The following is a 22,584-nucleotide window of genomic DNA, read 5'->3' as shown; positions in this document are numbered from 1 at the left end:
ATTTGTACTGGTAATAAATGTACATCTACTTTTCCCCCAATCAATCTGTGAATGAATCCCCAAACTACTTTTGAAAATATAATATAATATAATATAATATAATATAATATAATATAATATAATATAATATAATATAATATAATATAATATAATATAATATAATATAATATAATATAATATAATATAATATAATATAATATAATATAATATAATATAATATAATATAATATAATATAATATAATATAATATAATATAATATAATATAATATAAACAGACTTACTTACATACAGGTGGGTGTGTTGGTAAAAGAAAATAGCTGCAGCATCATGTTGGATAAACTCTAATTCCCGTTCCTGCCTGTGATTGGTGAGCCGATCGCTCAAAGAAGGAGGAGAGGTGTGCTGTTGTAATGGGGGGGCTGTGTCAGGCTCTCTGCGATAGGGGGAGGAGGAGGAAGAGGAGGATAGGGAGATGAGGACCGGTTGCCTGCGCACAAATGGAAGAAACAGGGAGTGCAGCAGTGTCTGCAAGAGGAGAGGAACAGAATCTGCCTGGAATGGAGGAAGACTAGAGCAGCTCTGCCGCTGTTGTCAGGGATGCCCCCTCCTTAACAACCAGTGCCACACCGGATTCTGCGTTTAATGGGAAACAGACAGAACAGGTAGGAAGACGGCATCAACATGCTCACATGTGGAATCTGATTATGCTTTTGTTAGGAAGGTGAAGGTAGAGGGCATTGCACTCTATGCAGGGCGTTGTTTTGCCTATTAACCTGATATGTGTGACGTGTAATTCGGTGTTTCCCCCCCATTCACACACAAGCCTGTTTTGTGACTATTCTGTATTGTTAATCTCTTACAGCTCTGAAATGCCCAAAGGACCAGCTTTGAGCATCCTATGCCAACTCTAGAATGATGCTGAGGGCAGGAGGGGCAACCATCTCTGTCATACTGCTGCTGCTTCTGCCTCTGCTGTGCTGGTGCCACCTGTGTCACTCGCTGCGTGAGTCTTTAGTCTTGTACAGGCTGGGGATGCCCGAGGAATATGCACAGTGGAATATGTTGATTTATTGTAAAAAAAAAAGAAAAAAAAGAAGAAGAGTCATTTTAAAAAAAGTTTTAAAAACACACTTTTAGAAACAACTTAGAAGAATTACATATTACTAAATTTTACTGTGTAACTGAGAAGCTGTTGAGATTAAACTGAACAGTCAGTGCAGGGCTCTTTATATTAAATAACTTTAGCTGCATTGTTTTCCAACAATGCAAAGTTGTCAATAAAAAAACTATCCACCAGTGAAAAAGCAATCTATGCTTCAGTGTGACATGCTAGTGTGATGCTGTATTTGGCTGGTATGCAGCATCACAGAGAGGGAGGTTCCAATTACTATTAGCGTGTCCAACAACAAACATTTTGTTTTCGTGCTCAGCCTGTTTCCTATTTCACATCGCCTTTTCCCATCAGTTAGGGGGTGGGAGGTGGGAAAGGGGTGGGGTGTGTGCAGGTATGGGTAGGGGGCTTTGTTAATTTTCATGCTTGTTATTTTAATTTTTGTGCTTGTTTTCATATTTTTTGTTTTGTTTGAATGCAAATCACTTTGTGTTATGCTTTCACAGGAAAAGTGCAATATGAATAAAGTTTGAATTGATTTAGTGCTAGCTGATTTGTCAATTGACATTGGGTAGAAGTAGCTGATAGCAGATAAAATCTGTTTTTGAAAAAAATAAAATGTGGACACTTTCATCACCAGGAATACCCTACCTAATATAAACATAACCAACAGCAATATAGACACCAGCCTTTAACGTCAAGAGTGAAATTTGTTCATAAGAATCTTAAAACAGTCAGTTTACCAAGTTACTGCTCTTCTCATGAAGCCAAACCAGATCCCATCTACTCTAAGTAAAATAATTCACCATTACAATATAAATGAAAATACACCATCTATATTTCTATTTTTAACCTCTTTGTCTGGATTTGACGACTATTGTGGGATGAACTTTTAGGTACCATTTTAAAATACTTTACTGTATATTTGACTTCAAAGTCACACAAAAGAGGCTTCTTATAATTGTTTCGTGGTAACATCCTCAGCTTTAAGTATCTTAGTCAGGCATGTCTTCTGTTTTTTGCCCATTTTCGAAAGAAAATTTGAGGAGCATCTCAGCAAAGATGGTATGCAATAATAATAGTAATAAAAATGGACATCAAATGGACCATAAAAATGTGTGAGTTATTTGACCAAAGCAATTATCTGCGACTTCTATAGAGAAGGGATTAAAAATCTGCGGCTATCAGGGCAACTCAGTTAGATAAAATGAGAATCTGCTATTGTTTTCTCACTATTTTATATATATTTTTTGGGTCCAAAACATTTTGAAATGCAGATCATGCCCTTTCTGTACATTTATGTATGGAGTGTTTTGCTCTTTACCGTTTCCTATGACTTTTTTTTTTTTATGCTTTCAGCTAAACATTAACAAGCATGGCCTTGAAAGACTTGACATCAATGCTTCCATTTTTTACACCTGTCTTTCATACTCAGCATCACACGGATCTGGTGAAAAACATTTCCTCTTAGAGGCAACAAATGGTCACACAGAATGTCCACTGAACTGATGATACATGGGAGAAAACACCCACATGCACTTACAGTAGAGGACATGCAAACTTCAGCCATTCCCCCTTTTTGTGGGGCAAAGGTGCTTATCGTCACGTCACCATAGAAACCTTTTACCGTGAGCCGGATCACTGATGCAGATTTGTGCTGATCTAAAATGCAGCCCCCCCTTTTTCTCACAGCATGCGATTTATGCTGAACAGCGGATTTCTGACGTTCTTCCTTCCATTTATGAAAATGTGAATCAACAGTCATTAGCATGGAAGCCAGCAGATGATCAGAACACGTTTTTCAGGGAAGCTGCATAATGCTGGCAGAAGAACAAACCAACAAAGGGATGCATTTCCTTATTAACTGATGTTGCACCTTCACTCTTATTGATCCACAGAAAGAGTGAGAATGAATCCATACATTTTGTGGCATTCTTTTACTAAACATTTGGATTCCTTTACCTCCAAATTCCTTTTCTGTAAATTGAGTTTACGAATATAGTGGAGGTGGCCGTGAAATACTGACTAAATGAAAAACTTGGTTTCTCTGCAAAGAATTGAGATGGGAAAAAATGGCATGTGACCAACAGAAAGGTTCTTGTTCAATCTGTCTAAAATCTTTTGAAATTTTAGCTGTTCATTGCCTGGAGGCTTGTCAAGGGGAGAGCACCACGTTCAAACTGTACCATAAAGCAAAATTTAATTTTTTACGTTTTTTTTTTTTTAAACGTTTCCCATTAAGTAAAAGGATACAGATTGTTGTCAAAAAAGGAAAAAAAAAGAAATTATTAGAAAAAGGCTCACTGACATTTTCAAAATGAACAAATGTTCATTAAAAATGTCTGAAACACAAGTGTTATTTATTATTTTCGGTGGATAAAGACTTTTAAAAAACAATTTCATGTGAGATAGTTTCTGCAGAGCGGCAGGAATTCATTTGAAATTTGGCTTCCTGTTACTGAGAAATCTCTGTTTACACTCTCTCCCTCTTCAGACCCTCAGAACCCCAACCTAATATTACTGGTACAACAAAAATGGCTAGCAATATTGGAGCTATCCAGCCGTACAGGTTTAACCAAAGTTTTAAAAGAAAACAAAGACGTTCATGGATCTATTCGTCTACAAGCAGATGCATTAGAATGGAGCAGAGCAGGGAGTCTATATTTTACACCACAACTAAAATTTTCTTCAAGCTGCATTTTTTATCTGCTCCCAATTCACAATAATTTGAATAAAGAAATACTCACAAATGAAATGCAATTTTGCGCCTAATTTTCTTAATATATCATCATTGGAAAAATGCCAGAAGAACATGCTAAAAACACAGTTTTCATGGGAGTGGATCTTTAATCATTTACATGTCTTCTTGCATTCAGTTTTTTTTAATTTTGGCCTATTTTTGATGTTTTAATTTTGTTGAAAGCAAACTTTAAGTGTATAGATTAAATCCATCGTGAGCTGCGGTTAAAATTGTTGTCTTAGAAACTGGCACAGTAGATAGCAAAAACAGTAAATATCTTTTAAATCTAAGATTAATCAGCATTGACTTTTGAATTTAACACATTTATCTTTTCATTTTTAGGCGTTCCAAAACTCTCTTCCTATGCAAAAGCAGAGGATACGCTCTTTAAACATCTATTTGGAACCTACCAAAAATGGGTCCGTCCTATCGAGTATTTAAACCAGACGATCCCCGTAAAGTTCGGGTTGGCCATCTCCCAGCTGGTTGACGTGGTAAGGATAAAGAGATGTTGTGGAATAATGTTGAGTATTGTGTTAAACCAGGTTATTAAGGTTAAAATTGTAAACTCTATGTTGCTTTTACCCCACAGGATGAGAAAAAACAGTTAATGACAACCAATGTTTGGCTGAAACAGGCAAGTAAACCCACACACACACTATAGTTCTTCGAGTCAGCATCCCGGTCAACCATCCGTCTCCAGTCAGACAGCTTATGTTGCTGTTAATGTTACTTTGTGGTCTCCAGAAACAGGATCCCATTTATGTGCAACATTCAATCAAGACACCCTCTATGGGGCTTCTTAGTATGATTTTTGGCAGCTTAGTGACAGATCTCATCTATGAGTCGATTCGGCCCTGTGCCCACGCACCTGCCTCCACTCGCCTCCCCCCATCCCTCTCCCTGATCCTGTCAGCCTTATTCATGGTCTTGGATATCTGGCCTGCCATGCATCTTATGAATTATTCCCACAGACCAGGCACTGTCGTTCAGGTCAGCTGCTCTCCTTCAGGATGATAAATGATATCAGGGAATAGGGAAATTGAAAGGCCAGAGATGCCAGTCCATGGAAATGCCATTTAGAAACAGTAAAAAAGGTCATATTTATTTATTTGCATTTTTAAAAAGTAGATCTAGAATTTTTTGAATGCTGTTCTGTCATGATTTAGCTAAACTGGATGTAAAATTCAGTAGAATTTTGTAGAAAAGTTTTTCAGTTTTTGTTTCCAGTTTGTCTAAGAACATTCCATTTTTGTCTTCCTGCTGTAGGAATGGATTGACATGAAATTGAGATGGAAGCCGGAGGACTACCTGGGCATCACAACGATCCGTGTTCCATCTGACAGAATCTGGCTCCCAGATGTTGTCCTTTATGACAAGTATGTTAGAAAAAGATGAGGCAGTGCCCTGGTTATAGGACATTGATATTTCTTAAAGCACGTAGAGAAAAGGTTGCTTAAACTGATTCATCCACATTTTTCTAATTTATTTCACCTTAACAAAAGCCTTAGATGCAACTGAAGACAATAAACCTTATTTTTATTTTTTTTGCACAATCACTTTTTGATGAAAAGTCTGTGCACAGTGACCTAATGTCCTTCAGGTGCTTATAATATAGTGGGACATCTCAATTCCCTTTCTAATAAACTCACCTGTACAAAGCCGATGCCTCAGGAATATTGTTTCAGAGAGGAAAGTTATGTATAAAATAGTCCTGTAAGAATGGTAAATGTTGTATACTTATATAGCGCTTTACTACCTTCCTTAGAAAGCTCAAAGTGCTTTACAGTCACAGTCCCGTTCACCTATGCACACACACACACATTCACACACTGATAATGGCGGCTCTGCTGCCGAACACTGGCACAACCCACAACCACAATGACACTTCGACACCTGAGCCAACTGAACCTGCGATCTTTTAGTCTGAGGTTTGCCGCTCTACCTCTGCACCATGGCCGTCCATGTCTGTTGAGTAAAAACATGGTCCAAAATTTATCTGACTATTTTCCTAAATAATTTTAAACTCTGACCTGTGCTTGAAACCATGTCTGTTTAAGGCTCTGATACTGCTGTTTATGCTTTATTATTTATGCGGTTTTGGTTTTTAAAATATCTGGCTTTGACAACAGAAATTGTTGAAGCTTAAGATGTCTGTTTAGTGGACTGCACTGTGGTGTTGCTTTTAGCACAGTCACCCCACAACGAGAAGGTCTTGTTTAAGGCTCAGTCTTTTTCTACCACAGTCTAAAAACTTGATTCTTATATCAATTAGTGAATCAGAATTGTGTCTTATAAGCATTGACCGTAGAAGAGAACTGGACTGAGTGAGTGTGACAACATAGAAAATCGGTTACCTACGGCTCACACCAAATTGACCCTTGTGCTATCTTAGATGACCCCACCCTTGCATTGACGTGTTCTCCCTACCATGACAAAGGTGGATAAAGGTGGAAAGATTTCATGTAATCCATGGACACCAGTGAGGTTCACAAATCATTGAAGAAAAAAGGTTAAGCGCACTGCCTAGTGGGTCTAGATCAGTGTTTTTAAACCAGTGTGCCGCGGCACACTAGTGTGCCGTGGGAGATGGTCAAGTGTGCCGTGGGAAATTGCCCTCATTAACTGATCTAAAAACATTTCTTATCTCCAAGATTTCAGGTCTGTGTTCATCCAAACAGGCCCTGATAAAACACTGAGGAGTTAGGAATATAAAAGATCGTAAAATACTTTTTCTTTGCAGGGCTCCAGACTAACTTTTTTCACTAGGAACACAGTGGCCCCCAACTGAAAATTTTAGGGGCACAACCAGAAAATTTAGGGGCGCATACCGTAAATCAACATTCTAACCAGATCTACTAATTTCCACTGTATTACTAATAAATACTTTAATAATAGATGCAGAAATTACAATGTGCTGTTTCAAATTCAGTGTCACATTTTAATCTGCACTTTTGAAGATGCAACAACAGGTAAACTGACAGATGAAGGTTAACTGTAAAAGAACGGGCAATTTTCATTGGATATCAGAACAATTGATACAGATTCCTGAGATCAGAGAGAGGCTCAAAAACTGATGGAAATTTATCTTGGTGACACCAAATAAGTGCAGCCAAGAAGCACAATAAGCGTGTTTGAGATCACCCAGGTGAACTAAACGCTGCACAGATCACCTGGTGTGTGACATATATTTTTGCCCCAACATCACCTGTCAATCATCACAAAAATATCAGGAGAAAGGGGTGAGAGCAAGGCCCCAACCTACCGAACGCAGCTGGAAATTTAGTACTGAACTGACTGAAAGCTGCCGAATGACTACAAAACAATGCATTATGGGACATGTGTCCTGATGGTTTTTGTAGTTAAGTGAGAAATTGAAATAATTTAAAATACCAATTGATTAAAAATAGGCTACATCCGTAACAAAACATTCAAATAAATATAAAATATATAATAACACAGATCATACTAAGGGGGAGAGGAATATTAAAACTAAATCGAACTGAATTGAACTTCAACTTCCTGTTCTCCTTCAGTCTCGCTGCAGATTCGCCATCACCCCCCAACCCCCCCCCCCCCCCCCCCCCCCCCCCCCCCCCCGGCCTGGTCTCCCCAATGATCGAGGCGAGCCGCTGGTTCATCTTAAACACGTCTATCCTTGCGTTTTCACCACGTGTTTTAAGTGCGTCTCGGACTAAACCGTGTTGTTGCTCGCACATGTTTAATGCTAAAGCCACGTTAGCTGTCACGCAGGTACGTAGGTGTGGGACATTTATTCTCCTCAGCTGACCCGACTCCCGCGGGAGCGGTGTGCTGCCGTAACACAAACAGCCGTTCATGAACCGTTTGGTTGGGGGGATGCGATGCTGCGCGCTTAACCGTAATCCCCGTAACCTCCGGGTCTGTGCGGCCCAGAGAAAAGTTCAGCACGGACTGCATGCATTTAGAAAATTACGAGCGAAAAGATACGTTCTAAAGGAAAGTAAGGAACTCCTTCATGTGGTCCGGGGAGGGGGCTGTCAGGTTTCCTGCTTTCAAGCCCGGTCATTGTCACGCCCCCAATAGTCATTTACTCCACTGTGATTGGTTGGTTTGTCAGCTCCGCACACGACAATGAAAAGGTGTCATTCATACAAACTGGCAGGATGCATTAAAATTAAACTTTCATTTCAAGGTGGGGGCCACAAATAGCCCGCGGGCCGCGAGTTTGAGACCCCTGCTGTAGACTCTGGCAGTGGTACAGTAGCCGCAGGTCGGAGGAATGAATCAATGGTTCGCTTGCTCATAGCTCAGACGCACATATCAGGTTGTGATGATGTCTCCGTTTCCTTCCCACAGATGTTTACGCGCGCTCGATTATCTCTAGGCCCCTCCCCCTACACGCATTTTAGCCACTTACGCGGGTCTGTGCTCTCCTCTCATGAGTATGTGTGCGAGTTTGTGTGTGTGTTTGTTTGCGTGCGTGTGCGCTTGCGTCTCATTGATGATTTCATTGATCATTGACTTGCTCCTTCCACGTTTGATGTATAAAAAATACGGAGGGTGAGGGAGGCAAATTTACTGGTCGCACATGTGCGACTGGATGTAAAATTGAGTCGCACACTCTAAAACTTTAGTCGCAAAATGCGACCAAATGGTCGCAGTCTGGAGCCCTGCTTTGCGTATATTTTATTTTATTAAAGACATTTTGATAAGAATCACGGTACCGCGATTCAGCTGCACCTTCGGCTGTATTTTGGAAAAGTCCCGCCCCTTTAACTGTCTCCACCAATCATTCTTGGGGGGCTTAATCACATGTCATCAGTCAGACCAATCAGGATTCCTTGTCCTGATTTAGCTCGTAAAGTCGCTCAGTTCTAACAAAAATACCAGCTAAAGCTCGTCTTTAGAGGTGTAGCTATCCACAGAATCCGGTATCAGACCGTGGAACAAATGAACAAAACAATGAAGCTCCGAAAACCGATCTCCGGCCGTTTTATGCACTACGTCTCCCATGATGCATTGGGCTGTGAGAGTGACAGCGCACAAGGAGAACTGTTGTTAAACGTCTTGAAACCAACGAACACACATCAAACTGTTGTTAAATCTTCTAGCTTAACTTTTATTGCATCTTTAAGAAAAAAAACAGCTGCAGCTTCCAGCTTTTTCTGCAACAATTATCTCAAAAATGCATGTGAGATTGTGGAGGGGCTGTAGATCAATACAGACTATAAGTTTCTCCTTTTTTTTAAAGTTTTGGATGCTGGTGTGCCGCGGGATTTTTTTTAAGGTTAAAGTGTGCCGTGGCTCTGAAAAGATTGAAAAACACTGGTCTAGATGACCCAACTCCCAACATTAACGTGCCTAGGATAGCACAACGGTTAGTTGATTGAGTCGCCATTTTTTGTGATAAGAAGATCGCCATGTTGGAGTCAGATGACGTGATTGGTCCAAGTCGAGTGGCAACCACTCTCACCAATCAGAAGTGAGCCTGTTGGAAGGCCACACCCTTACCATTTGAAAGCAAGGAGAATCTTTCAATCAAACATTTTGAATGTTGGATGCGAGACCACTTACTTTTATTGAGGCCAGTTTATAACTTGAATAATTTGCCCAAAAATATGAAGAAAAAAAAAGATGAGCAAGAACATGTCAACAAAAAGGTAGGAGAGCAACAACGGAGATTCTGACAAATAGAATGACTGAGTAATAGCTGTTTATTTCTTTATTGAAGTCTATGGGATTTTGGCTTATTGGAGCCAGGGCACTTGCTGTTTGGGAGGAGAATTCACTCATTCCAGTTCTCTTATACAGTCAATACTTAGTATGTATTTGCTGGTTCCTGTCTGAATGTGACCCTGCACTGGAATGGATTGATGGACAAAATATTTACATTAGTACCTTATTTTTGTCGTGAAAGGTTATTTTTTTAATTGACTCATGGCACTTTTTTTGCTTCAGCTCAGATGGACGTTTTGAGGGAACCGTCACAAAAGCTGTTGTCAAGTATGATGGAACTATATCTTGGAACCCTCCAGCTAATTTCAAGTCAGCTTGCACCATAGATGTCACGTTCTTCCCTTTTGACCTCCAGAATTGTTCAATGAAGTTTGGATCCTGGACCTACGATGGCTCACAGGTGGGTCTTTCACTTTTCATGTTTAGTATGTTGTGAGTTTGAGATCCAGATACCTTCTAAAATGAGATTTTACATTCAATCAAACAGGTGGACATTATTCTGGAGGACTTTCACGTGGACAAGAAAGACTACTTTGACAATGGAGAATGGGAGATAGTAAAGGCCACAGGCAGTCGTGGTCTTAGGACCGATGGCAGCACTTCCTATCCCACCATCACTTATTTCTTCATCATTCGCAGGTTGCCTCTTTTTTACACTCTCTTCCTCATCATCCCTTGTATCGGTTTATCCTTCCTCACCATCCTTGTGTTTTATCTGCCCTCCAATGGCAATGAGAAGATCTCCCTTTGTACCTCAGTGCTAGTGTCTCTCACTGTTTTTCTCCTTGTCATTGAGGAGATAATCCCCTCCTCTTCGAAGGCCATTCCTCTCATTGGGGAGTATCTGGTCTTCACCATGATTTTTGTCACCCTGTCCATCATCATCACTGTTTTTGCTATCAACATTCACTATCGCTCGTCTTCCACACATCACGATATGGCGCCGTGGGTGAGAAGGATTTTCCTTCACCGACTGCCTAAACTGCTGTGTATGAGAAGTCATGTGGACCGCTACGCCACAGCAGGGCTGGCTGGCAAAGGAAAGGTCACGGTACAGGAAAAGACAAAGGACTCAACACCGGATCTCACCCACATCCTGCACACTCGGCACAACCTCCAAACTGCCCTGGAGTCCATTCGTTACATAACCATGCATGTGGTCAAAGAAAATCAAGTCAGAGAGGTGAGTTTGGCCAAATTCTCAGTGCGACTTAACAATTCAGATTCAGGCTGAGTGTGTTTCTACCACTGACTGTATGTGAGGACTGGACTGAGTGAGTGTGACGTCACCCATAGAAAATGACTCGCTTCTGGTTCCAACCAAATGAAGTCAGTTCAGCTGCCATTATTTTAATATGGATTTTGGAACCAGAAATTGTCACTAAGCAGTGATTGGTCCAAATTGGTCTGAGTCCACGTTTCTATGGAAACCACTCCCACCAATCAGGTGTAAAGCTTGTTGGACCCCCCCCCCCCACCTAAAAGCGGGCTGGTACACAGTTTATAAATAGAAAAACTTGCACAACAGAAAAAATATAAAAAATTAAGATTAGCAAGAACATGGTTAAACAAAAGAAGCAGAGCAGGAAAACATAAGAACAAAATATTACAGAATAATAATAATAAAATATAATAATAATTCACAGAACATTTATTAAAATATTAGGTAAAAAAATAGTTGCTGCAGAAATTATTATACCTGTTCATTTTTAATAGAAGTCTGTAATTTTGGCTTCTTGAAACCAACAAGCACTTCCTGTTTGGATAGGAGGAGGAATCACTCAGTCCAATTCTCATATACAGTCAATTGTTTCTGGCTCCAATCATTAAAGACATGCTGTTTTAACTACAGGTGGTGCAGGACTGGAAGTACGTTGCCCAGGTGCTGGATCGGATGTTTCTGTGGGCTTTCTTCCTGGTGTCAGTCCTTGGCTCTGCTCTGCTCTTCGTTCCAGTCATTTATAAATGGGCCAGTATAATTGTTCCCGACTATGCTGGCAGTATTCTATAGAAGAAGACATTTTGTTGGGCCGAAAATACAAAGCAAAGCTCATTAGCTGTTCTTTGTATTCTTGTTGACATTTAAATGCAGAAATAATAGGTCAACCATTGCTAGTCTAAGCTAGATCTTCATGAACTGTAAATGCAGGAGAAACCATACTGGTAAATTGGAGCCCTTGGAGAATGGAAATATTCACACATTGTCTTAATCCAGCCCTTTAGCAGGATATCCATGTGTTTGTAGCAAAAACTCTAACCCTTTAAAGTCTAGCTGTCAAACTAAATCATTACACTAGACTGATACATCGCAAACAGCTAGAATTTCTTTAAAAAGCTGATGATGAATTTTTAGTAATTTCTAAATGTGAAACAGTATTAGGGACCAAGCAGAAAGCCAGGGGGATGCTTGATAGATAGTGGCTTTTATTTTACCCCCAAAGATACAAATGAAGTACAACATGCACGACTGTACTTAACATGCAAGGATTTAAAAATGGTCTAAACTTTGCAAATTTTCCTTAATTGAAAAAGGCACATTTATTTGATTACCTATTTTTATGTTCAATTGCCAGATTTAATACAAATTTAAAAAGTGCTATAAATAGGTTGTTTTATGTAAAAGTAAGCTACTCTTTCTAGCCTTTCTGCAATGGTATTGTCTTTTATCATTAAGGAATGCTAAAACATAGTCACATTTACCTGCAATGTTCACTAGTTCTGAAAGTGTTCAGGATAAAAAAAGGAACCTCAATAGAGAATGTTTCAAATAGAGAGAACATTTGATGCAAACAATGTTGTGCTGATGCAAATTGTAAGTAAATTGCGAATAAAGTTAAGTTGTTTTCAAAAATGTTAAAAAAGGAAGCAAACAGAGCAGTGGCGCCTCCAGAAATTTTTCATGGGGGTGGCCGGTAGGGGGCCACATTAAATCTTGGGGTGGCACACAAAAACCATGAGCTAAATTTTTTAAATTCATTCTACTAAACGTAGTAAAACAACCTTTAGAAAACCAACAGAAAGTTAAATGCCTACTGATTTTTTTCTAGAACATTAACTTATAGTTGATACTACTATAAATTCTAGTAGATTTTATTAGGCCAGTGTTTTTCAACCATTTTTGAGCCACGGCACACTTTAACCTTGACAAAAATCCTGCGGCAAAGCAGCAAAAAAAAATGTAAATTGCCAATAAAGACAATTTGTTTTCAAAAATGTAAAAAAAAGGAAGCAAACAGAGTGGGAATGGAGATCATAGAATCTCATTTTAAACTAGATAGGTGTGCAGAATACAGGTTCACTGTGTACGCATGTGAAAGTAATAAGGAAAACCTTTATTGTGTTGATGTTCCACCTAAAAATAAACGAGAATGTTCCTTTAACTGCTTTTCTTTGGTTAGTGGAATCAATTGCAGTGTCAGCAACAATATGTTAAGCTTCTTTATGAAAAGCAGAGTCGATAAATGAGCCGTGTTCATTTTTTCCACAATCGTTTCTTTACCATCTGCTAAATTATCATTGTAATTACTGCTAGTTTGAAACTGAATTTGATGGATTTTTTTTAAACCACACTATAAGGAAAACTCAGTCACTGCACTTTCCTGTGAGGACTTGAAGCTCCCAGCAAATCCTTTCAGCTTGTGAACAAATCTTGCATTCTTGGGTTGGGCAGTGCTGCTCCAAGATAACTCACATGGCAGCTTTTGCATCTCCCCATTGATTAGAGGAAGGACAAAGCCCCCATAAAGAAAAAATAATTGGAATCTAACACCAGCTAATTCTGCAGGTTATTGATTTTTGGAACACAACCCTGTTAGCATCTGAGAGCTGGAGATGTTTCAAGGGCTTGAGCCCTCAGCTGATTGTACACCGCCCTCCAGTGGCCATATACCTCTATAACAGCTTCCCAAAATACCAGCTTTTCTTGTTCACTGCGCAAAGGCCCCCAGAATCAAGAGATATATTTGTCTGGATATACTCAGAAATACTCCATACCTGGTGATATCCATGGTGGATACTCTCCGGATATGCCGGTTTCTAAGTTCATGTCCTAAGCATTTCAACTCCAAGTATGGGACACTTTTATTCTGATAGAATCTGGAGATTAGATTCTCTCCAGATATCAGATGCGTCACTAGTGATATCCAAGGTCAGGATATATCCATGTCAAATCTGCTCATATCTGATGTCCGTATACCGGTCATATATGAAGTTAGGATTTGGAACATATGCCCAGCAGGCATATCTGAAGAACAAACACTAGTGATCTAGATGGTTTTTCCTTGTCGCAGACATAATATGCATTGGCTCCTATTATATATGACAGATCCTCTTGATTGAGAATCTTCTCAGCAATTTTGACCCTCCTTTTGAAGAGCTGTGGACAAAAAGGAAAGGAAAATATTCTTTTAATTAGAGGAAACAACATACACACATACATATACATGTATGCACACACATATACACAGTTCAACTGGACCATGCATGACCTGAGTTTTATCCCAAGTTTGATTAGTTATTGTATGAATGTATAACTGATGATAGATGATAGATAGGTCAGTGGCATTGTCTTTACCCGAGGAAACACTGGAGAGTTTTGTCCTGGTTGATGCAGAGATGCTTGGTCGAGTTTTTTCCCAAGCAAACACTACAACCTGCCTTTTAGACCCTATTCCCACTTCTCTTTTTAAAGCATTTTATAAATTCTTTGAGTCAGAGATTTTAAACATAGCTAACTGCTCTCTTCAGACGGGGGTCTTCCCCTCTGCCTGTAAGACGGCGGTGGTGAGGCCCCTTCTGAAGAAGAGTAACTTGGACCCAAAGATCATGGACAATTACAGACCTGTATCCAACCTACCATTTTTAGGAAAACTTATTGAAAAACTTGTTTTTATTCAATTACATGATTTTTTAAGTGAACATAATGTTCTTGAAAAGTGTCAGTCTGGTTTTAGGACAAATCACAGTACTCTAGAGGGGAGGCGGGGTGATGAGGTCAGTGCTATCTCCGTGTGTCTAGCTGCTAACAGACACATGCTAGGAGCAGTATAGCTTTATGTTAGCGGCAGACAATATGTGTCTGAAAAAAATATGTGTCCTTATGAAGTATCTTGTACACATATATTACCAGGCAAGACACATATTAAACAGGTGATACATTTAATATCCATAGACAATACATGTCCTTATGCAGTAACGGCTTTCCATATATCACAAAATACGGCAAATGGTAACTACTGAGGATATGCATCAGAAATGCTTCAACACTTAGATAAGTATACACTACAGATACTACAGAAATGTTACCTTCTTCAGTATCTTTACTCCAGAAATATGTTGGTAGCTCGGTTGGTAAGGTGGGAAGCTACCATGCCCGGAAATCAGGGTTCGATTCCCGGAGGGGAATGAGCAATGGTACTTGGGGCAATTACCATATCAATGGCGAGCAATTAAAATCACCCAGTGAGGGTCCTTAGGCAAGACCCTTACCGCTACCGCCTCCCGAGTGCGGTTTCGGCAGCAGCTCACTGCAACCACAAGGGGATGGGTCAAATGCAGAGAAAGAATTTCCCTTCGTGGGATAAAATACAGTGTATAAAAAAATAAAAAATCATATTCGGAACTTGGATATGACCAAAATAAGAATGACCAGTATCTTCTGCCTGGATATCTTCAGATGCTGCCTGTCTGGATATGCACCAAAGATGGTCAAGATTGTTTAATCAATCAATCAAACTTTATTTATAAACACACAGTGCTTTACATAAAAAAGAACAAAATAAATAAGAACAAAATAAATAAGAACAAAATAAATATGAAAACAAATAAGAAAATTAAAAACACAAAACACATTTACTGATCACAAAATCAGTAAATAAATAAAAATAGGGCCCCCTCCCTGTACCTACTCTCTTAAGTTAAGAGAGTATCCCCAACAAATATTTATGGATTCTGGCTCATTTCACGCATTGTGTCCCAACATGTTTGAGATGGAACAAGCTGTTCCAATGTGTCCTAAACTGTAAACAGGGAAGAGGTTAAAGGTGAAAAAGTCCTAATGAAAGAAGGACGAAAAGTACACCAAGGTTAACAAACAAATTTGACTTTTCTGGGGAAAATGTCATCTATGAAACTTTTTTTTGGAGTTCTATTACAATTTAAATGTTGATATTCCGTAACTTGAGGGATAAATTAATTCCCAGTTACTTCTTGGTTAAAATTCAAATAAACATTTGAAAATAACATTGTTACATTGAAGAAAATAATAAATTTGCCAATTTAAAATCCAAATTATTCTCCAACAGAATAATTTTACTAAGTAGTGAGGAAATAAAATGTGTTGTAATCTAAAAATAATAAACAAAACTAACATCAATAAATTATTAACCTTTGTGAAAATTTCAGCTTCAACAATTGTGACTTAAAATGTGTAAAAATAACATTTCTAAGTTGCAGAAATTGCACCTGGTTGGAAAACTGAGTTTTAACAAAAAGGGTCCTTTGTTTCTTTGCTTGGGAGTAAAAGTCTCCCGCCCCAAAAAAGTGCAATCCTTAATCTGTTAAGGCAAAATTTCCTGGGCTTTGAACACACATTCTCTCAGTTCTGAACACTGACAAGAAGGGACCACAAGTGCTGGATAGGAGCAAAGCCAGCGAGATACAGAATCTCTTTATTTCTATAATTCTTTGTCTTTAATGAAGACAGTTTTGATGTAAAACAAAGAGAGACATTTTTGAAGAAGAAGATGATCTCCAGGAGAAGTTCATCAGGAGTTTTTCTCTTTTTTTCTGTGATCTTTTGCTCATGGAGAATTGGCCAGGCAGGCCGGATTTTGGTTGTTCCAATGGAAGGAAGCCACTGGGTGAATATGGACATCATGATCAAGGCTCTCCACTTCCGAGGGCACCATGTTGATGTGGTGCGAACAAATAAGAGCTGGTACATCAAGGACGACGCTCCACACTACAAAACCGTCACCGTTTCTGTCGCCAAAACGTTCGATAAGGATTTCCTCAATCCAATCCTGAAAAAGATTTTTGCCATTGAGAGGGGAAAGACCTCTATCATGAGCTTCATCAGTTTGCTGATTGAAATGTTTGGGACCATGTTTGACATGCACGGTATGATGTGTAAAATGGCAACCACCATGTTGGAGGATAAAGAACTGATGGGGGTTCTAAGGAGGAAAAAATATGACCTGGTTCTGACTGATCCGGCATGGGGAGCAGGGATAATACTGGCTCACGCTCTTGAACTACCCCTAGTCTACAATGTGCGATGGGTTACGAGTGGAGAAGGGCATTTGACTATTACACCGTCTCCATTATCTTACATTCCAATGACCTGCTCAAGACTGACGGATAAAATGACTTTCATACAGAGAGTCAAGAACCTCCTCTTCTATGCTCTCTGGGAAATCCAGGACATGCTCTTCATCTGCCCCCAGTACCAGACTGTTTGTGATCAATTCTTTGGCCCCAATGTGAAATATAATCATTTATTACAGGGAGCAGATTTGTGGCTCATGAGAGTGGACTTTGTGTTTGAGTCTCCCCGTCCCACCATGCCTAATGTTGTATACATTGGCGGTTTTCATTGTAAGCCCTCAAAGCCACTTCCTGAACATTTGGAGGAGTTTGTACAGAGTTCTGGAGAACATGGAGTCATCATCATGTCACTGGGAACATTTGTCAGTGAACTTCCTGATGACATACCAAATGAGATCGCTGCAGCTTTTGCTAAACTGCCACAGAAAGTAATCTGGAGTTACAGAGGCAGCAGACCCTCCACTCTGGGAAACAACACTTTAGTGGTAGACTGGATACCTCAGAATGACCTTCTAGGACATCCAAAGATCAAGCTGTTTGTGGCTCATGGAGGAACTAATGGAGTCCAAGAAGCCATTTATCACGGAGTCCCAGTTGTGGGTCTGCCAATATTTCACGACCAGTATGAGAACCTACTTCGTCTTCAAGCAAGAGGAGCAGCTAAAATAATTACACCAGCCACAGTGGACAAAGATGACAACTTCCTGAAGGCCATACAGGAAGTTCTGACTGAACCCTCCTACAGGATGAACATGCAGAGACTGTCCAGGCTGCACAGAGATCAGCCAGTGAAGCCGATGGACAAAGCCCTATTCTGGATAGAGTTTGTCATGAGACACAAAGGTGCTGCTCACCTGGTTACTGAGTCAAACAAGATGCCCTGGTACTCCTACTATTCTGTAGATGTAGTTGCATTTTCTTTTGCAGTTGCTGCATTTATATATTTTTCACTGTTTGCATTTCTGAGATGGATATGCTTTGGGAAATGTCTGAGAAGAGAAAAACAACTACAGTCAACGAACAATATTGTTTCACACCAAGCTGGGCTCAAACAAGAATAATCTTCTTTTAAAAATATCAGTTCTGCTGTCTGAAGAGTTTAAAGCTTCTTCTGGCACAGTTAAAGATCCAGTCTTTAGGGGGAAGGTGGAAGTTACACTAATAGAAATGTGTTTGCTTTATTATGCTTTATTATGATAATTTGGGTTCATTTTGAAACCCTGTGCAAAAATAAAAACATTTCAGTGCCATTACGTACACTGAAAGTTTCACATTATTCAAGACTAGCAAATGCTTTAATACTTGTAGTTTGTAATGCAGAGGAACTATCCTTTATCTAACATACATAAAATCCTTTAGCATAACATTGACATTTTTTAATGAATAATCTTTTTGAGGGCAATTTTGTCTGACACATCACTACCCCCAAGGTCAGGTCTGCTAGAAGACAGCTGGAAGAGTTTTATAAAGAGAGTAAATGAATAATGATTCCATTCATTACAATGATGGGCACTTTTGCGATCATCTTAAGTGATGAACTCATTTTGGTGCTCAGTCAACACAAGTATAACATCTTAAGACATGGAAACACTAAAAGAGCTGTGTCTATCACACTAAAACAAATGCCACCCTATCCCCAAAATCTCTGAAAAGAATTTAACACCGAAAACTTGACATTGAGTCTCTCACAGTATCTCTAACTTATTGTGAGTTGTGTAAATTCAACTTCATATTGGTTCATACTTCTTATGGAAGCGATTTTGTAGCATAAATAAAAATAAAAGTCAAAACCAGAAATGTTCTTTTTATTTTCAAAATGAAGCTGCATTTTTTTACTCAAAATTAAAATGAAAAAGCATTCGCTGAAATGTTTTTTTTCATTTTAGTCTTTAACACCGCTTATTCTGAAACTTAATTAAAATGATAATGAAAATGGTATTTGACATTTCTTTTTCAAAAATTATTTGGTAAATGTGTAGCGCAATTCATTTAGAAATGTCTAATCTGTCAATTAAAATGGGTTAACAGAAAAGCTTTTTCATTTTCAAGATGTAACTGCAACAAATGACTCAAAATTAAAATGAAAAATCATTACTTCAAATGCTTTTTTATTTTCAGCTTAAAAACAGCTTTATTCTGTGTTATAATTCTAAAGGAAAACGCAAAGAAGGCATTGCATTTGCATTTTCACGTTCACCATGCGAACACTGTTGCATAACTCAATTTGAATTAGCAATTCTAGAGGGGAGGCGGGCTGATGACGTCAGTGCTATCTCCGTGTGTCTAGCTGCTAACAGACACATGCTAGGAGCAGTATAGCTTTATGTTAGCGGCAGAGGAGAGGGCTTTGTGATGGTTGTGAACTTCTGATGATTTTACACAGCTTCTCATGACTACGTAGCAGCATTTCCCCCTTCTGCGGTCCTTCCTTGGACGCACTGCAGTTTGTTGAAACCCCCCCCCCCGGTCAAATGCATTGACTTCTGACCGGCAGCTACCTTCACAGAGCGGAGCGGGAAATCCCGCGATCCGAAGCTCCAGATTGCCGAGTACTGCTACGCAAATCTGAGAAACTAAACCATCATATGAATCTGTGTTTCCAGTGGTGTTCCAACTCCTCTGAGACCTGGCCAAGGTTTGGTCGCTGCGAGGACGCGGTCAGCCTCGCTTACTAGTGGGTGTGCTCCGTTCCGCCATTATTTTTAAACAGATGGCGTCATGGCGGCGCGGAGGGCTGTAACTGGACAGCTGAGTGGCCGCATTCTCTGCAACCATTAAGTTTCACTTCGACCAATCAAGTTTCACTTTACTGGAGCTCGGGTAATACATCATGGTTGTTCGTTCTCCTTGTGTTGCATTGCGGCGTTGAGACAAGACTCAAGCGAGGGCTTAAGTCCATAAGCCCCCCCCACACACACACTCAAAGCCAAAGAACAATTGTTTATTTATTTATTGATTGATTGATTTCAAGAATTGTAGTCAAAGCAAAAAAGAAATTACACATATTTATCAAACTCATTACAGAAATGATGAAATGCATAGATTAAAAAGACAGAAAACAAAACAAAAATGTCACTTAAATCACAGTTGTTTAATTAAATACAGTGATCATTAACTGAAGTATAAGTAGAGTTGGATTTATTGCTTGAAAAGGAGTGGGAAGAAGCAAGCTTATATAATCCCACCCCTACTGAGTCCATTTATTTGATAGATTTACAGTGTTTTAAATCAAGTTCTGATCAGATTGATTCTCTTCAAGTAACAAAATCCAGTGCCTAGAAATGATTGATGATCTTCAGAAAACATTCATTCATGATTTCAGTAAACAGTAACAATACCCATATGTAATAATCATTGATTATCATTAGAACACATGATAACATTAAACCAGAAATTATTACTACACATTGCAGATCAAGTAAATAAAATCAATAGCTTATTGATTATTGATTTAAACATTTCAGAAATCATTATTGCACAATATAATGTAACACTCAGTGGTTGTAATTAAAAGAGCTTTGATTATTTCACCACAATCAAGTTCACACATGTATTTTGAATTATTCAAGCACCTGTTGATCCTTAAATCCTGTAATTTTCATATCCTGAAATAAGAATTTCTTTATACATTTTCTTGAATATTTGAACATTGTTTGAGCTTTTTACTTAAACCGTTCCAAAGTTTAGTGCCACACACCGACACACAGAAACTTTTCTTTGTGGTTCTTATCAGTTTGATCTTGAAGTTCCTACATCCCCTCAGTCTGTAGCCTTCTTCATTTTCTAAGAACTGTTTTTGGATATTGAATGGTAACGATTTCCAACTGGCTCTGTATAAAAGTTGCGCAGTGTAAAAATCCACAAAATCATGCAATTTTAAAAATCTTGATTGATAAAATAGATTGTTTGTATGATCAAGATATCCGGCTTTATGTACAACTTTGACGGCTCGTTTTTGAAGTAAAAAGAGAGGATATAGTGAGCTCTTGTAATTATTCCCCCAGATTTCTATACAGTAGGTGAAATATGGTAATATTAAGGAGCAGTACAATAAATATCTACTGTTGTATCCTAATATATGTTTAGATTTATTTACGATTGAAATACTTTTTGAGACTTTAGTTTGTATGTGTCTAATGTGTGGCTTCCAACTTAATTTGTCATCGATAAAAACCCCTAAGAATTTGATTTCTGTAACACGTTCGATTAAGACATTATTTATTACAATTGAGAGCTCTTTATTTGCATTGTAGTTTCCAAAAAACATCGCTTTGGTTTTATCTAGGTTCAAAGACAATTTGTTGTAATCCATCCATATTTTTATTTTGTTTAACTCTGTGTTCACCACCTTGATAAGTTCCCTTTGATTGTCTGTAGAATAGAATATATTGGTGTCATCAGCAAATAATATGAGTTTCATAAGCTTTGAAACATTGAATATATAATTTATGTAAATATTGAATAGCATCGGGCCCAGAATTGATCCTTGTGGGACACCACAACTTATCTCTTTGGTTTCTGATGTATATTCATCAATCTTGACAAATTGTTTTCTTCCCGTTAAATATCTTTTGATCCAAGTTAGCGCTAGTCCTCTTATCCCAAACACTTCCAGTTTGTCAAGTAGGATGTCATGATTGAGAGTGTCAAATGCTTTATTTAAGTCAATGAAAATTCCAGCTGCATATTTCTTTTTGTCCAGGGCATTTGTGATGTCCTCCACAGCATCAATGATAGCCAATGAGGTTGGTCTATTTTCTCTAAAACCATATTGGTTTTCATTTATAATGTTATGTTTTTCAATAAATAACGCTAATTTATCATTGAATATTTTTTCTAAAATTTCTGAGAATTGTGGAAGAAGAGAAACAGGTCTATAGTTTGTAAATTGGTGTTTGTCTCCACTCTTATAGATAGGAATCACTTTGGCTATTTTCATTTGGTTTGGGAATCTCCCAGTTTGTAATGATAAGTTACATATGTATGTTAGAGGCTTAGCTACACTATAAATGACATTTTTCACCAGCTTCATATCTATATCCTCACAATCTTTTGAGTTTTTACTCTTGAAATTATTCACAATTGATATCAGCTCATTTTCGTTCACATCAGAGATAAAGATTGAGTGTGGGATCCTGTCGATGGGTGGATTATTGTCTTTGCTAGTTTTGCATTTTGGAATTTCCGCTGCCAACTCTGGACCCACGTTTACAAAGTAGTTATTGAAACCGTTTGCTGCTACATTGATGTCATAGCTTTGACCCTTCTCATCTGTAAAGTAATCTAGATAAGTTCGCTTTTTTGTCCCATTTTTAATGATGTTATTTAATATTTCCCAAACTCGCTTTACGTTGTATTTATTTGCATTCAGTAGATTATTGAAGTACACTTTTTTACTGTAACGTGTTATTTCGATTGTTTATTTTTATATGACTTATATCTTTGTTCAGTTTCTCTTGTCCTCTGTTTTAAGAATTTTTTATACAGGTTGTTTTTCTTTTTACAAGCATTTTGTAGACCGGTGGTTAACCAAGGGCATTTGGCATATTTGTTCTTGACTTTATAAATTGGAGAGTTCTTATTGTAAAGTGAGCTAAATATTTCTAAAAAACATTTATAAGCAATATCGACATCTTTCTCTCTGTACACAGAGTTCCAGTTTTGTCTGGATAAGTCATTATTTAGAGC

The 22,584-nt window shown here is 38.5% G+C and overlaps 1 protein-coding gene and 1 pseudogene across 2 annotated transcripts; both read left to right on the top strand.

Annotated features, from left to right (window-relative positions):
* Positions 1 to 359: 359 nt before the first annotated feature.
* chrna5 (cholinergic receptor, nicotinic, alpha 5) lies at positions 360 to 12,950 on the top strand. Its single transcript, XM_023953627.2, has 8 exons — positions 360 to 663; positions 864 to 1,004; positions 4,195 to 4,346; positions 4,445 to 4,489; positions 5,122 to 5,231; positions 9,793 to 9,970; positions 10,058 to 10,753; positions 11,423 to 12,950. Exons 2-8 carry the CDS (start codon positions 914 to 916, stop codon positions 11,579 to 11,581), a joined length of 1,431 nt encoding a protein of 476 aa, XP_023809395.1. The 5' UTR covers positions 360 to 663; positions 864 to 913; the 3' UTR covers positions 11,582 to 12,950.
* A 2,424-nt stretch (positions 12,951 to 15,374) lies between these two features.
* LOC101173193 (UDP-glucuronosyltransferase 2C1 pseudogene) lies at positions 15,375 to 21,724 on the top strand (annotated as a pseudogene). The gene has a single exon (XR_013654900.1). The product of XR_013654900.1 is annotated as a UDP-glucuronosyltransferase 2C1 pseudogene (transcript).
* Positions 21,725 to 22,584: the final 860 nt, after the last annotated feature.

Source organism: Oryzias latipes, chromosome 3 (assembly GCF_053564925.1).
Source record: "Oryzias latipes strain Hd-rR chromosome 3, Olatipes_Hd-rR_3.1".
NCBI lineage: Eukaryota > Metazoa > Chordata > Actinopteri > Beloniformes > Adrianichthyidae > Oryzias > Oryzias latipes.
The sequence above is the reverse complement of the archived record's forward strand: the minus strand, read 5'-3'. Positions and strand labels throughout refer to the sequence as shown.